We start from the raw sequence: 16,262 nt of genomic DNA, 5'->3' as shown, positions 1-16,262 counted from the left end.
AACACTTTTTGTTAGGGCTGGAAAACAGTTTACTGAATGAAGTTGTGGTTAGAGCATTCTGTATAGTCTGAGTCAAAGTTCATCATTTAACACAAAACGCTTTTATGTTGAAGTTAAAGACTTCCACTTCCGTTTGCCCCCTGTCACTGCGTGACTTGATGCTGCTGGTACTTAAGCGCCTCAGACAAAAGCGCCTTTTCGTGGGAAAGATTTGTCTTCCTTCTAACCAAAGGCAAAAACACACCTTTAGGACACTTTTGACTCAGAATCGTTTGGTACAGGATCAAGAATATCATATGTAACGAAAAAAACATATGATTTTAGAATAAATCTCCTAACGTCCAGTGATGAATTTCTTAAAAAGGGCGTAATGTATTTAACATTTTAAATGCAAGACCTTTGGTTTTATAACACACAATCAACACCAAATCCTCACATTTGTCCTATGAGGGCGTACTTTAGTAAATTCATATAGTGAGGTAGCTAAAATTAAAGCCATAATCTTACTTTTCTGTAGGATTAGGGTTAGGGTTAGCATATTAATAACGTTAATGTCAAGTGTGGGAAATAAGACGCCTCTTCAGAATAAAGTATATTTTTATCTCTTAAAATATTTTGATAATAACGTTTTTTTAAAAAACCTGAATGCCAATTAAATCTTTATGTTATAGGAAAAGCTTATTTAGCATTATATTGTTACCTAACATTACAAACTGAAATCACTGCCATTAAAAAAAATCAGTAACCGTTAACTAGTTTTCCGTTAACGGCTCAAGCTCGTAAGAGCCGGCAATGGTTCTCTTTATAAATCTTACATTTGATATAAAAAAAAATAACAATTAATTAAATTAAAGCTACATTTATTACCTAAAAACGTAAAATAGCTAGTAAGAGAGCTATGGTATTTTTTAACGAAAGGGTTATTGTGACAGATATGGGGTTTGGCTAACTTTATGCTAAGTTAGCTGACCTGGTCATAACTTAGTTGCCTGACACTCCACTTCTCTAAAAACCGGTTCTTTTTACTTTAATTTAATTTAAACGTTACACTGCCAGAGATAACAGAAAAACGTATTTGTCATGTTTTTCTCAAATATAATTTGGTTAATTATTTATATAATTATAATGAAGTTTCACCCTTATTAAAAAAGAGACAGATGGGGTAACTTTACAATCAAGATTTTCATTATCCTTACCTCAAAACTACGTCTTTTGATGTCCTCCTAAAATGAGCTGGATGAAAAAAATCTATTATCTTTATTAAGCAGTGTCTTGTTTATCCTTCAGTTTGAAATAGCCAATCCAGTGGCAGCCAGGCAGTCTGCATCACCACAAGGGGGTACTACTGTCCAATAGTGAAAGGGCTGATAATAAATAAAAAATAGATTGGAAATGAATGCAAAGTTGTGCCTTTATGACTTATTGTTAAAAATTACTTAAAAACAGGATGCTTAATTTATACAAGTTAGAGTAATGAGTGGTGACACATGCTATGCTGCAGCTATTTTTTTTTTTTTGTTCTGTGTGTTTGATTGTCTTTTTTTTTTCTCTCTTCTTTTTTAAGCAAGATGGAAGAAGGGAGGAAGAAGGGAAAGGAAGAAGAAAGGGGAAAAATAATCAAGCAGCATCTCTCTTTTCTCTCTTTTGTGACTGCTTATTTCTTTTATTAATATTGTTAATTGAGTTGTAACAGGGTAGGCGTAACAACCTATGCTTCAGCCTGCGCCTTTTCAGTCAAAATGTCAATCAATTTTCTTTCTCTGTTTACTTATTGTTTACTTTGATCAATTGTTTACTTTCATCAATGTTACTTTTCTTTTAATGACATGTTTATGACTGAAATGACTGAAATAAACCGAAACGAAACGAAACGAAACATACTAAATTACCATAATAGTCCTACAATATAACACTACTGCGTCATTATACTAGTTGCCTGTTTACTGATATTTCATATAATTAAAATGAAGGGGTTTTATATAGCAGCACATATCAAGGTATAGAAAATATTTGATTCTTTAACAGTAAATTGTTGTCTAAATCTCTGTCTTTTGTAAGTTATTTTTTTAAGTGGGAGTGCATCCTGAAACGTTAAGTAGCATACAGGAACAAATGTTTCTGCGCTCATATAAAGTGTTTCATCTGGTCTGACTAATCACAGGTAGTTTGCGTTTGGAGGCTGATTGAGTGGACACATTTGTTAGCAAGAAAAACAAACATTCCTTGAAAATATCCACAAAAACAGCTGGTAGCCAAGCACCCAAAAGGATTATAAAGTGCAACCTTTACTGGCGATGTCTTTTACACATGATATTGTCCTTAATGTGTTAATGTATTTTTTATAAGTATATTTTCTTTAGTTTATTGCTAATACTTTCTTTTATTTCACATTTCCTTAATTTCCTATATAGCTAGTTCTTATATTTTCTTTAGTTTATTGCTAATACTTTATTTCACATTTCCTTAATTTCCTATTGCATTTATCTTTCTATATTTGGTGTTAACTGCTTTCCCTAATAAAGCATACTGGCATGAATAAGGATTTCACAGAGTTCTGCTTGTACCACTGGAGTGACAGGAAAACATCTTAAATTATGAATCCGGTAAAGTCAGAGGAGCTAGTAGCCCTACCCCACATTAGCACACTTTCAAGATATGTTGAAATTCATGAGTTGATATTGCAGATTAGAGGAGGAAAGGTTAACAAAATACCAGGTCTTAATAGCTTGTGTGCTTCCTGTTTGACCATGCTTACTGTCACAGGCCAGGTGCACCATATGGAGATCAAAGGATTGGCATTAATCACATGAAATCCTCCAAGAAAGATCCGTTCTGTACAGTAAGGAAGAATTAACTGGGGGTAAGGCAAACTATAATATACAGTATATTGATTATACTGCAGAAAAACAAATGATTAATTCCTGTTATCTGCCAGACAAGAGACACAAAATGATTCATAATGCAGGTGTATCAGTTAGCCTAGCCTGTGCAACCTTGAACATTTTTATCTTAATTGTACTGTAAATTAATTGTAAGCCAGTTTTATGAGCTTTCGCTACCACTGAACAGATATGTGGATCACCTCAAATTAAAATAAGTTACTGAATAGAATTTCAGTTTTACTTGGGAGGGCTGGCTCAACTTATAAAAGTGTGTAAAAAGATCAGGCACATTGTTTGCATTCATCCAAATCTGATATCATGAAAGTCCTAATCTAAATACTACATTATAAACTAAAATGTTCCCTATTGTTGACGGAAAGCGTAAAGTTATTGTCTAACTGAGTAAAGATGATCTAAATGATACATAGAACATCACACAATTAAAATATACTCATCAAATTATAGTTTTATTAATTTATCAAGCAAAGAAAAAATATACAAACAATGTCTGATACTGATCTGGCTTCATAACAGAAGGCTGGCATCAACTACCTCGCTTAAAGAAACCCTATGACAATAACATAAAAAAATCTTCAGATTAAATGAAGGTAATTTACAGAATCAATTCAAGCATAATTATCTCTTTCAAGATATCAGTGCAAGCAGGATATTAGAACTATATGTGAGTACAGGAAGACTAAAGTTAAAGCTGTGGTGTTTATCAGTCATCAAAGTCCGGGATATCATCATAGGAGTAGCCCCGGTATCCCTTTGATGCATAGTAAGCTATTCGTAGGTGGTAGAATCCAGGCAGGAAGACAAGGATACCAATGATAAGGACAGGCACGGTTCGGTCTGAGTGCTGAAAGAACGAAAACATTCATTTTAGAAAGAGGTGAATATCTTGTCTACACTGTAAAAACTATGTGCTTTATACTCACAGTGACTCCAAAGTATCCAGCCAGGAGAAGGGAGCCAATGATGATTAACAGAGAGCCGATTAAGAAGAGGACTGTGGCTAGTGCTATAGCTTTGTATGGGACTTTGGGTGGGCTCCGTTTGAACTGCAGAGGAGGAGAAATATTTAATTAAAACACTTTTCTCTGACACAGCAGGCAGTCTAGGGCAGAGCCTGTTTTTCTCACTAGTGTAATGAACTAGACAGCCAAAATGAGTCTGGCTCATAATGTACTTGTACTTAACATCTTTGACTGGCTGACAGATAATTAATATCAAAGAAAGCTGACATGAGTCTGTCATGTTACATTATGTGTTTGAAGATGTAAATGTGTTGGTTATGCATTGCATTCCTTGTGACTAAATGCTAAAGAGAGCATATTCACAGTCGCCTTTACAAAGTTATTTGTGTTCATTTAAAGGATGAATCTACTAATTTTATAGGGGCAGGGCAGACGAGGCGACATTTCTTACAAGTTTTATTTCACCTTTTTACAAATCAAAGAAATCAATTACTTAGAAAATATCATGCATATTAATCCTATTTGCAGTCCAATGCAATATAAACAAAATTAGCTTCAACTCAACCAGTTACAAATGTAAACCATGCTTTTACATTAATGCAATGAGTACTTTTACTTTGAATAATTTAAATAGATTTTTCTGATTATACTGACATACTTTAACACGAGAGTAGCATTTTGAATGCAGGACTTTTACATGTAAAATAATCTTTTTACAGTGGGATATTAGTACTTTTACTAACAACGACTGTGCTACACTGAAGCTTTGTTGATATTTTAAATAAAAATAATTTGAAGACTTACTTATTGAGGCAAGCATTAAACTAATGTAGTTTAAAAAATTCTACTACCATGTTTGTCTCTTTTTACTTTTCTGTTATTCAATAGCATTTTTTACTCTTGGGGTATTTTATTAATGTTTTTTTTATTTAATTATCTTTTTTATTGTGTTTTCTTTTTTAATGACACACTGTTAAGCACTTCACATTGCCTCTTTTGTTTTTTAATGCCATACTGTAATGAAAGTTGGAGCTGAATTGAATGTAAGTAAGGTGTTACACAAATAAAGTTATTATTATTATTATTATTATTATTATTAATAATAATAATAATAATAATAATATTATCATTGTTACTGAATACTTCCTCCACCACTGGGAGTGGGTGAACTGTGACCTTCACATAGAAGTTTCACAGAACTGTGATCTATATCAGTATAGGGAACTTGATTTATTACTAGAAAATTTCTAAAGAAATTTTGAGTGTGCTTGCCCCTGGATGGTGATTCTCAACATAAATTATTAGATTACAATTTGAACTGTTTTCAAAATGGAAAAGAGGAGGAAGTCATGTAAGATCATAAAGCAAGTGTTCGTGTCTGTCAAAAAGTCAAAACAGAAAAAAAGTCGAAGTCATGAATGAAGGAAAGAATGAATGAGGAGGAAGTCATGTAAAATAATAAAGGAAGTGTTGGTGTGTGTGTGTGTGTGTGTGTCTGTAGGTGTGTTTGTCTGTTCTGTTAATTACTATAAGATATAGATTATTATGTAAGAAGCACTGATTGAGTTTGCAGTGACGTTACTCCCCCCTACAAATTAAGAGCCTTTCTCAATCAACATTTTATACACTTATTTAATCAACTGAGCATGTAATGTGTTGCTCTCCATCTCACCTGTAAATCAATGTAGCCGTCGTCATCGGTTGCCAGCCTGGAGTACCTAACTTTGCTGTTAGGGATCCCGTTGGAAACGACGTTCCGAGCAGGCATCTTCTTCCGCTGCTCAGGAGCTGCTAACAGTTTGTTTTCAGCGTTTCAGTGGGGCGGAAGCAGCTCGGCTACAGAAGCATTATCGACACCATCACCTTTTACAAGCTGTCAGTGCCAAAGTCAAGTAAAATATTACACAGAATTTGATGTACGGTCGTTATTATTTCATAAAACTCGTTTCGGGCAGAGATTACAGCTCAGTGTGTAGCGTTGTAGCAATGTGGGTCTTCCGTGTTTTCGCTTTGGTCTGCAATACGCATGCGCGCACCGAAGCGTCATTATCGGATATTGGGGAAAGCTCAGACCAAAACCTTTTATTTTTATTTTTGCCAAATACCACATACACAAATGTAAGTTTTCAAGTAAAACAAATGTATTTTTGTTGAAGTCAGAGTTTGAACAGTATATGTCAACTCTCTCCTGTCTACAAAACAAAAAAGACTGCCAACATATGCACTGCGTTTAATGTCTTTAACATGTAATCTACGTCTGTTTATTTTATTATTTATGTTTCATTCTTTTCCATTTAATTATTCTTCTATTTTATTTTTTAAATATTATTTACTTCTATTTTATTTTTTAAATATAATTTAATTATATTTTATTCTTTGCATTGTTTATCGGTAACTCGTTTCTTCTTTGTAACTGTGCATTGTATTGCTGTTTGATATTAAAAATAAATAAATAAAAAGACCAAAACCTTTTATACAGTCTATGACCAAAATGACCAAAACATATAGATTATTCAACAGCTTTATATGGAATAAAAAGGACGTGTGTTTTTTTTCTTAAATGCAATTAAACTTTATTGCATTATAAAATAGCAAACACTCCAAATCAGGTCCAATAGCTTCCAATCTTGTTTGTGCTATAAAATAGGACAATTCCCTCACATGCATACTGCAACAATCAGTGTCTCTTCTCTGCACAGTTTCATAAACACAACTATCTAATAAGGTTTTAGATTTATATATCGCTTGCACTGATTTTCTTTCTTTCTTTTTTATTTATTTAACAGTTACTTGGTTTTTCAGTTTAAGGTTACTTGGTTTTTATTTCACTGTCACTGGTTTTATTTAACTGTTATTTATACCCCTATATATATAGTGTTCAATTTTAAAGTGTATAGTGTTAAAGTCTTTTCTCTTTTTGATGTGACCATATGTGTCAAATGTTTTTCTTTTCTCTTGCCAATTCTGTCTGATTTGTTGTTTGGGAGCGGCTGTGACGAACACAATTTCCCTGCAGGGATTAATAAAGTATTTATATTCTATTTTATATTATATTATATTATATTATATTAACATTAATATTGTGTTGGTAGATTAGTTAAATAGGGATATTTTAATATACTTTTTTTGTCAGGTTATAATAGGCCTATAACACCAGGAGATTGTGCAAAACTCTCTGGAGTTTGTATCTGTCTAAATACTATAATAGACAATTGGATGTGTGGAAATTATTATTTTATTATTATTATTATTATTATTATTATTATTATTATTATTATTATTATTATTGTTGTTGTTGTTGTTGTTGTTGTTGTTATTTGAGAAAGAAAGAAAACAAGAACAGGTCAAACCTGTACATGCAAAAGCTCAGTTGTTCATTTCTCTTAACAGATTAAATTAAATCATACATGTTCAAAAGGGAGTAGAACGAAGTGTACACTTTTTTCCCACCCCTTCTCCTCTGTTTATTATTATTATTATTTATATATTATATATAATAATTATATATATTATTAATAATACTATTAATAATATATAATCTATAGACTATCTTTATAGTATCTTTATAGTCTTTATATATATATATATATATATATATATATAAATATATATATATATATATATATATATATATATATATATATATATATATATATATACATATATATATATACATATATATATATATATATTGTATTTAAATATCTTTACATATACATCATTTCTCATTTCTTCATATTCATATACATACATACATACATACATATATACATATATACATACATACATACATACATACATACATACATATATGTCTAATCTACATACCCAAATTAACCATATTATTATTATTATTATTATTATTATTGCAAATAATAATAATAATAATAATCACTTTTATATCACTTATACTTATGAAAATATTAAATGGTTTTCAGATTCCCTCATTAACACCCAATTAGTTTTTAAGGTATATGTTATTCTCTCCATTGACACACATTGCACCATATTCTGACCCAAGAACCAATTTACAGCTGCAACAGTAATATGCTATCATTAGTTTTGCCTGCAATAAAGAAAAATCAAAACACAAGTGTTACAATATAATGTTGGAGGCTAGTGAAAGATTCACTGACAAAATTATAATGACTTCATTGATTACTTTCCTTGAAAATTTCCTGATTTTGTCACACTATAAAAGACAATGTATGCATATTCCCTGAACCTCATTATATTTAAAACAAGTGCCAGGTACATAAGTGTTATATTTGTTCAACATGACAGGAGTTACATAAATCTGCCTCAACCAATTGTAGTGGCTGCAAATGGCTGTGGGCTGTTTGTGTCTGACAGTTTATACTCCAATTATTATTTGAAATTTCCTCTTTTTGAATCCCCCCTTAACCATGCATCAACCATGTTACAAAGTCGGTTTGCTGGTAAACCCCCTTGAATATCCAAGATGTCTTTATTGTGAGAAAAAAAACATGTAATTTCAAAATTAAGTGTCAGGAGTGTGATGCAAGTTCAAAATTGCTCTAAAGGGATTACATAAAGCCAAAGTTGTCATATCTACTTTATTCTGAAGAGTTGTTTTCCTCATGGTGACTTGCACCGCTCTATATCCACCACCAGAGAGCGCTGTCGAGTGTTCTTAAAAAGCCCAGGTCACAGTGGGCATCAGATTGACACTGGTGTCAAGATTCATCTCTTTGTGTGGATGTTCATTTCCTGAGGTGTCCTCTTGGGCCAGCTTTATAATAATAACACTCTGTTCTCTGAAGATAAGGTTTCTGTTGAGGCTGCAGATTTTGATACACATACAGTCTTCCTCTGAAGGCTGCTTTTAGCCAGGGATGATATCTTGTATAATCACACACAGTATCTATTTCACATGGAAATGTTTACAATACAGAAAATATCAGCATTGGCAGAGTCCACTGGGTTAAAACCACATCAGAATATTTTAAACAACACAATAAATCTGCTATTTTACCCATAGATAAAACATTAATAAATCTCTTTGTTCTGTCAAATTAAATAATACTATAACCAGCTAATCTAGCTGTTTCATATTTTTAAAGGAAACATCTGATCTCTGAGATTTTCCTTCAATTGTATTTCACATTTTCTCTGCCAGATGTTGTCGGCTTCCTATTCATGCACAACAATAACCCCGCCTGTGAATGACTGACCATGAAAAAAACAAAAAATGACATCTCCTGACAGTTCCCCCGAAATTAATAATTAAAGCTGCTGTGGTAGGTATATTGTCCTTTTTCCCTTTTCCCCCCTGAAAATTGTATTTTTTCACATTCCCCTGCTGGTCTATTGAAAATCGGGCTGTCACATAGACAAATATCGACTCTCCTGTAGGCAGAATTCAGATCAGCTCCCTGGCCCTGAAGCTATGCAACAGTGGATCATTGTGATTGTAGCTTTCTGGCAGAGCCGTGCACTGTACAGTCAAGGATAAATGCCTGCAGGTAGTAAATAATCTAGAAATACACCGCACTGTTGAGAGCAGTAATAATAAAGTAAATGCATATTCTTATTAGATGTGCTGGCAGCATCAATAACACGCTCATGTTCCCTTTAAAGTACATGTGGGCAGAGAGCGAGTCTCAAGTGATCATTAGTACACTCGGTGACCTTGACTGGAAGTGGCATTGTTGTAGTTTGAGGCCATACTGATGCTCTCTGGAGGCTTATAAACCCTAAAATCATTCATCTGTGTTTTTATATTCCTGTTGTTTATTCTTTCACAAGATGAATCACTGTGCAATATGCTGCACTCTATGTTCTCTTTTCTTGTTCAGTTTTCTGTTGCATATTATTCAAAAATATATCCAACCCTCTACAAGACATAATCTCTATAAATCTACCCTGCATACAGCTGGGTTTCCTCTATGTTTAAAGCTGCCTTTTTCTCCTTTTACTGGCTGCTTTAAAATGCGTCAGTATTGCAAATTGCAATGCAAAAAACCATGAGTTCAGTTTGCTCCCACATATGTCCCTTTCCCTTCCCTTTTCCGGGTCATGTAAGCCTCCTGAAATAACTGATTGTACAGACATTTTTGCATGTGCATTGCCTGTTACTGACAATAACAGAGTTAAACTTTGCCCTTTGCTATATTAATGATGCCAGTTGCCTCAGTCATATCTATCTGCGCTGTGTGACCGCTTGTTGGCTGCACTCATTAGCTGACTCAACTCTGCGTCACCGGTGCATATTTCTTTGTACGCCAAAATATTTCCTCCTTATCTGTCCCGTCTCCTCACTTGGATGTTCAATACCTACAATGAAGGTCATTGCACAAGCCGCTTACCCTTCCTCATTCTGAATTTAGAAACATGGCATTTCATTTATCTGCTTCTCAGCCTTGAAACAATCCACAAAAGCGGATAAAACTGCAATTATTTTACATTCAAAAATTCAAAATGGATTGGCTCAGAATGAAACTGGAGTAATCTGTCTGTCAGTAACCCTGCTGGCCCTTTTTTCAGACATTACTTCATGAATTATCTAGTTTGTCCGTCTGTTTGGGTTTTTTTGCTGACTTACTGTACACATGGGTTTTTAGGATTTCAGTGGGATATTCCTGTGAGATTTTGGTGTAAAGTACTTCACAAGACAAATGACATTACTGTTTAAGTGACATCTGGACTTGTGATTTATTAATAAGATGACAGGCAAGACAGTTACCAGTCAGAGGGGGGCAGAGTGTGTTGCCATGTTAGATAATCCCTGCCACAAGGCCCTAATGCCTGCACAGAAGAGCAGCAGCTAAACACACTGAGCCCTCAGGGAGTGTGTGTGTGTGTGTGTGTGTGTGTGTGTGTGTGTGTGTGCATGTTTGTCAGTCTGCATGGTGGGAAAGCAGCAGCAGCCACCCCCTTATAACCCCTGGGTATGACACTGAACAGTAAGAGAGCAGCATTTAGGCCATAATTAGAGTCCTGTTCAGAGTGGAGTTCTGTCTGCTGAGATAATTAGGTCTGTCTTCATTATAGCAATTGCAGATAGCAACAACTACTGGAGCCCAATAAAAGGCAGAACCATTACACCACTTGAACATCATGCAATCTCCCTGCGGCACAGCCTTTTTACTTTTAAACCCACCAGGTTTCAGAGATAATAAAATGTGGCATGTGGGTGGTGCACAGGTGCCGCTGAGCAACAAGCTTTTTCAAATTTGAAATAATTTTGCACAGACTAATACATTTCCTTTATTTTTAGGCCCATTGAGCCACATGTAGATGAAAAAAAGGGTTGAGCTGATTTGTGTTGTTGTGCTTTGCTTGTATTTGTTCTCGTATATTGAACATATGATGAACAGTAATATGTATGTAGGTGGAATGTGGGTACGGATAAGGTATAGCTCTCTATTATTATGTAAACACCAGCCTCCGGGGCTGGAAAATGAAGCCCACAGAAGTGCCAAAAGCGGCAGTTCCTTGAATGGACACTTGATGGTCAATTACCCTAAACCCCCATGTTAAAATGCCCAATTTAGGAGAGGAAATAAACGTGTTTACAGCCTGGTACAAAAAACATTTTTTTGTTCTCTAAAGCTAATTTCCTCCTTTAAATTTGGCACACAATTTAGCACATGGTCCCAGATGATGAATACTAATGACTATTGACTTCAAGTAATAGTCTCAATGACTATTGAATGACTTGCCATAAAATCTGGTACAGACATTTATGGTCCCTTAAGAATAGTGTAGCAACTCTGTTGACCACTTGATCTTTCTTCTCATACCCATCATCAGGTCAAACTGACAGCTGATCCAGTATGTGATAATGTACAAATCTGTATTGTATGTTACACAATGGCTGCAGCCATGAATGAATAACTCAGTGGGCCTACTAGGCACAGGCTCATGGGACCAAAGTGTCATTTGCCTGTAAACTGTCACACATACTGACCAGGAAGAGACACAAAACTATAAAGAGACATAAAACAATCAAAAAAAGACTGAAAGACTCAAAATAACTATAAAGAGACATAAAACGATCCAGGGGAAAAAACAAAAACAGACAAAAATGACTATGAAAAGACATAAAACAATCAAAGTTAAAGTATTAAGTGACACTGAACAACCAAAACAGACAGAAAGACACAAAATGACCCAAAACAGCCAAAAATGACCCAAAAATATCCAAAATGAGTACAGAGTGACACAAAACAAACAAAAAAAAGGCACAAAATTACTGCAAAGAGACACAAAACAACCAATCAACAGAAAATGACTACAAACAGGGGACCAAAGAGTCCTTTGCCTGTAAAATGTCACATGTACTGACGAGGAAGAGACACAAAATTTACTAAAAAGAGACACGAAAGGGTGGTCGGTAGCGTAGTGGGTTACGCAGGCGCCCCATGTGTAGAGGCTATAGTCCTCACTTCGAGTCCCGCATCGGATGGCCGTTTTCTGCATGTCATTCCCCTCTCTCTGCCCCCTGCTTCCTGTCTCTCTTCAGCTGTCCTGTCCATTAAAGGCATAAAAAAGCCCAAAAAAATACATTAAAAAAAAAAAAAAAAAAAAAAAAAAAGACCAAGAAAATAACCAAAATAGACAAATATGACTTAGAATAGACACAAAATCAAAAAAATTACTACAAAGTGACACAAAATAGCTAAAAAAAGACCAAAAAGACACAAAATGACTGCAGAGTGACACAAATCAAATAACCAAATGACACAAAATGACTACAAACAGACAAAAATTGACCAAAAATAAAACAAAATTACCACACAGAAAAACATGAAAAGATGGATAATGACTACAAAAAAGAGCAGAACAACAACCGAAAAGAGGAAACCACTGTCTGTGTCTGTGTCTCCAGGGCCTCATTGTGCCTTAACCTGCCCGTGGTTGCAGGAAGTTCCAGTTATGTCTTGTAACTCTGTCTGTCTGATTAGTCAAGTGTTCTTTTCTCTTTAATCTGCATTTCAGGTTAGCTGTGTTTGTGCGTGGGAGGAGAGCTGACTGCTGCAGGATGCTCATGAGGAGCTTCATCAACGATGACGAAGTCTGTCACCTTTATTTCACAATGTCAACTTGTCCTTTTCCGGCATTAAAAAAAAAGAAACTCAACCACATCGGTACAGCAGGTTCAAGAATTTGATTACAACATGAAACATAAAGTAGCTGCTTCCATTTTGAATCTACCTCTATAATGGAAAGCATTTTAAATCAGTTTTCTTCTACAGTTATATACCATTTCACGGTTACACAAACAAATCAGCGCCCTCCAGCAGAGTGTTAATTTGCATTTAGCTGCTCTGATGATTGAAATCTTTGCCTCTTTTTTTAAGATTTTGTCAAAGTCAGACCCATAGGAGAAGAAGCCTCTTGATATGCAATTAAGGGGGAATGTCACTGTAAATGCCAACATTAGTTGCGAATGCTCGGCTCAGGTTTGTTGCCTCTATGACAGGAAATGTTTCCTCCATTGCAGAGATATTGATTTCAGTATCTTTCAAACTCAGCAGCCTGTCTCACTGCATGGGCGGTTCAGACAGGTAATTGCTTTTCCAGCAGGTTAGATAGCACGATAGACCTTGACAACATGCAAATACACAGCTAACAATAAGCACAGAAGAAACATATGAGCATCATTTCATTCCGCTTCATTATCCCCGTAATCTTTTTTCAGCATGGGATTGTGTAACTGGATTGTTTTTAATGTAAATATAATTACACAATATGAAGCTGTTGATGCAGTAAATAGTTATTTATGAAGTGCTCTGTCTGTGTCCATGCAAGGCAGTCATTCAAGCACAATAATGAGACAAAATCTCTCTAAATGTTATAATTGTAGCCTAAATTGCTTTGAAAATTGTTTTTTTAGATCTTAAAAAAACACTCCATTTGTGACAATTGCTGTCGTAATCCATTTATCATGCTCACAAAGCAACTTATTATGTTACTCTGTGTTTTGATAATGTGTTTGTACTTTCAGAGAGTTCAGCGATGTGCTTGAAGTGGCTTTGTCCCCAGGATATAACAGCAGGAATAAAGACACAATGAAAGTCCCGTCATTGATTGAGCAGACGAGCTGTACTCTAAACAGTCAAATGTTTACTTCACAGACAGGCTTAGCATCTCTCACTGTGAGCCAGAAGCAGCCCCAGGTAATGCCTTCATATCTGGACCCAACTGGAAAACAAAAAATGCACCAACTGGCTAAAACTGAGGGTTTTTTTCACAGTGGGAAGAAACAAATCAGTAAAAAAAAAAAGAAAAATCAATGTACTGTGTCTATTCATGTGTGCTGGTGGGTGTGTTAGTGTGCTTGTTTCCACTCCGTCTCTCTATCATAGCTTACTTGAGAAAAAGTACCAGCACAGGCGTTGAATAATAAAATCCCTGGTGAAATTGCAATGCCAGAGAAATTAAAATTGACTGTAATGCCTCAGGAAATAACAAAGGTGTATCGACTGAGTTGTGCAACAGATAGACCAGCGAGTTTTATAGGCTGTATGCTATATATATATATATATATATATGCTGCATGTGTTGTGAGACAAAAACACTTACGATATGATATAAGATCTATATTTAATACAGCATAGTAGAAAGAAGAGTCACCTTTAGTATTTACATCCGAGCACTTATGCAATATGTGCTGTTTAAATGCACATTCATTTTTTATTCTGCTGATGAGATAAGACGTAATGTTTAACCCTCCTGTTATGTCAGGGTTTTTTTTAAATCAATGTCATGTAAAACCATTGTATTGTTCTTGTTTATTTTTTTTTAGGTCTTTCCAATGTACATAAGAGAAGTTTTAACATGTAATTTTTATGAAAAATGAGTGAATTATCCTCATTGAACCATGATCCATGAAAGGTTAAGAACACCATTGCACTAAATATTGATTGAAATTAAATGAAACATTCCCCTGGTCAAAGTGACCCATGAACATTATTGCTTTTCCTGTGAAACCAACACAACAGGAAGGTTAAAATCACAGCCAGCAAAATACAACAGAATTATTTATTGTATAGGACTTGTTCTAATTAACCAAGGCAATGACCTAGCTTATAACAGAGAGGTCAAAACATTTGCCAATTGGTGTGATGCAAATTTTCTAAAAAAATAAACAGTGGGAAGACCAAAGGAAGAGGAAGGAGGTCCTCTTGGTGATAATTAAGGGTTTGCAGATAGAAATTGTTCAGTACTGCCAATTAATTACATAAACTTGAAAAAGAACGCTTCAAGAAGGCTCAATCAAGACTGCTCTACTGTAAGAAACTCCTATCCTTTGATATCATCAAGAAGCTTCTTCATGTTTGTTTTTTTTATCAGGAAATCTTAGCGGATGTCGTCTTATGCTGTGCTCTGCAGGGGAGGCAGCATCACTGCAGATGATACATGATCACATAGATCAGCATCAGTGTTTGGCCTTACCCCAGACTCACTTGACGTCACTGTGGAAAAGAGAACAAGGACCAAATGAAAAATGTTTTTTAAAGTTAGTAGTTGGTAGAGTGGTCGCCCACTGATCAGAGGTTGGTGGTTCAATCCCTGACCATGGCAGACCATGTGTCGAAGTATCCTTGGGCAAGATACTGAACCCTAAATTGCTCCAGATGCTGCGTTCATCAGTGTGTGGCACCATGTAACAGTGTATGAATGTGTGTGTGTGATTGGGTGAGTAAGCGCTGCTGTCTGTTGTGTTAAAGCGCTTTGAGTGGTCACAAAGACTAGAGAAGCGCTATACAAGTGCAGTCCTTTTACCATTTATTCAGTGAGCAACTAAGAATGCCTCAGTTTTCTTCTGAACTGTTTTGTTCCAGCAGTGGTCAGAATTGTTGGTTTTTAGAAGAAGAGGCACCTTCCAGGGTGAGCGCTCTCAAACATCTTTCTATTGTGTTTTTTTTCTGTTGCACTGTGTATTTGTATTTGTGTGATCTGTATAAGGCAGTATATATGCTTTATTTTTACCTTGTTACTTCATAGTTCAATTAAGACGTACTATGCAGGAATTGTCACTTTCACAACATTCAAACTTTGCCCCTCCTTCCCGGCTCAACGACAGTCAAAGAAAACCCCTGATTCAATCTCGTCTCAAGCTTTGCCTTTGCTTTTGTTTTGCTATATTTGAGGTTGTTTTTCTGCACTGTTTGCTATTAATATAGCTGCATACCCAAGAGGTGATTCCAAAACAAAATGTCCTGATCAGCAAAATGAAAAGAAAAAGAGCAAGTATAGGCAGATGGCATGGGGTCTCTGAGGATACAGACACTGCAATACACTTCTAGTGGGTCATTAGTGGAGATCTACGCTGGGAAAATCCTACATAGTTGACCTTTAAAAAATTGTTTTCTTTTTACAATATGAACCAAAACACTGACCTGGAACCTGGAAGATCTCACATAAAAAA

General features: G+C 35.1%; 1 protein-coding gene across 1 annotated transcript; it reads right to left on the bottom strand.

Moving 5' to 3' along the window:
- Positions 1-3,328: 3,328 nt before the first annotated feature.
- Positions 3,329-5,882, bottom strand: tmem230b (transmembrane protein 230b). The gene is made up of 3 exons (XM_059337367.1): positions 5,535-5,882; positions 3,824-3,946; positions 3,329-3,744 (listed from the first exon to the last, which is right to left on the bottom strand). The coding sequence occupies exons 1-3, from the start codon at positions 5,628-5,630 to the stop codon at positions 3,604-3,606; spliced, it is 360 nt and encodes a 119-aa protein (XP_059193350.1). The 5' UTR covers positions 5,631-5,882; the 3' UTR covers positions 3,329-3,603.
- Between the last annotated feature and the right edge of the window lie 10,380 nt (positions 5,883-16,262).

Source organism: Centropristis striata, chromosome 7 (genome assembly GCF_030273125.1).
Source record: "Centropristis striata isolate RG_2023a ecotype Rhode Island chromosome 7, C.striata_1.0, whole genome shotgun sequence".
NCBI lineage: Eukaryota > Metazoa > Chordata > Actinopteri > Perciformes > Serranidae > Centropristis > Centropristis striata.
This window is presented reverse-complemented; position numbering and strand designations above follow the sequence as displayed.

What these genes read in the sequence shown, in the direction of transcription:
- tmem230b (XM_059337367.1), bottom strand. Translation starts at nt 5,630, where the DNA reads ATGCCTGCTCGGAACGTCGTTTCCAACGGGATCCCTAACAGCAAAGTT. An exon ending in ACGGCTACATTGATTTACAG is followed by an intron (nt 3,947 to 5,534) that starts GTGAGATGGAGA and finishes CCTCCTCTGCAG; the next exon opens with TTCAAACGGAGCCCACCCAA. An exon ending in CTGGATACTTTGGAGTCACT is followed by an intron (nt 3,745 to 3,823) that starts GTGAGTATAAAG and finishes TCGTTCTTTCAG; the next exon opens with CACTCAGACCGAACCGTGCC.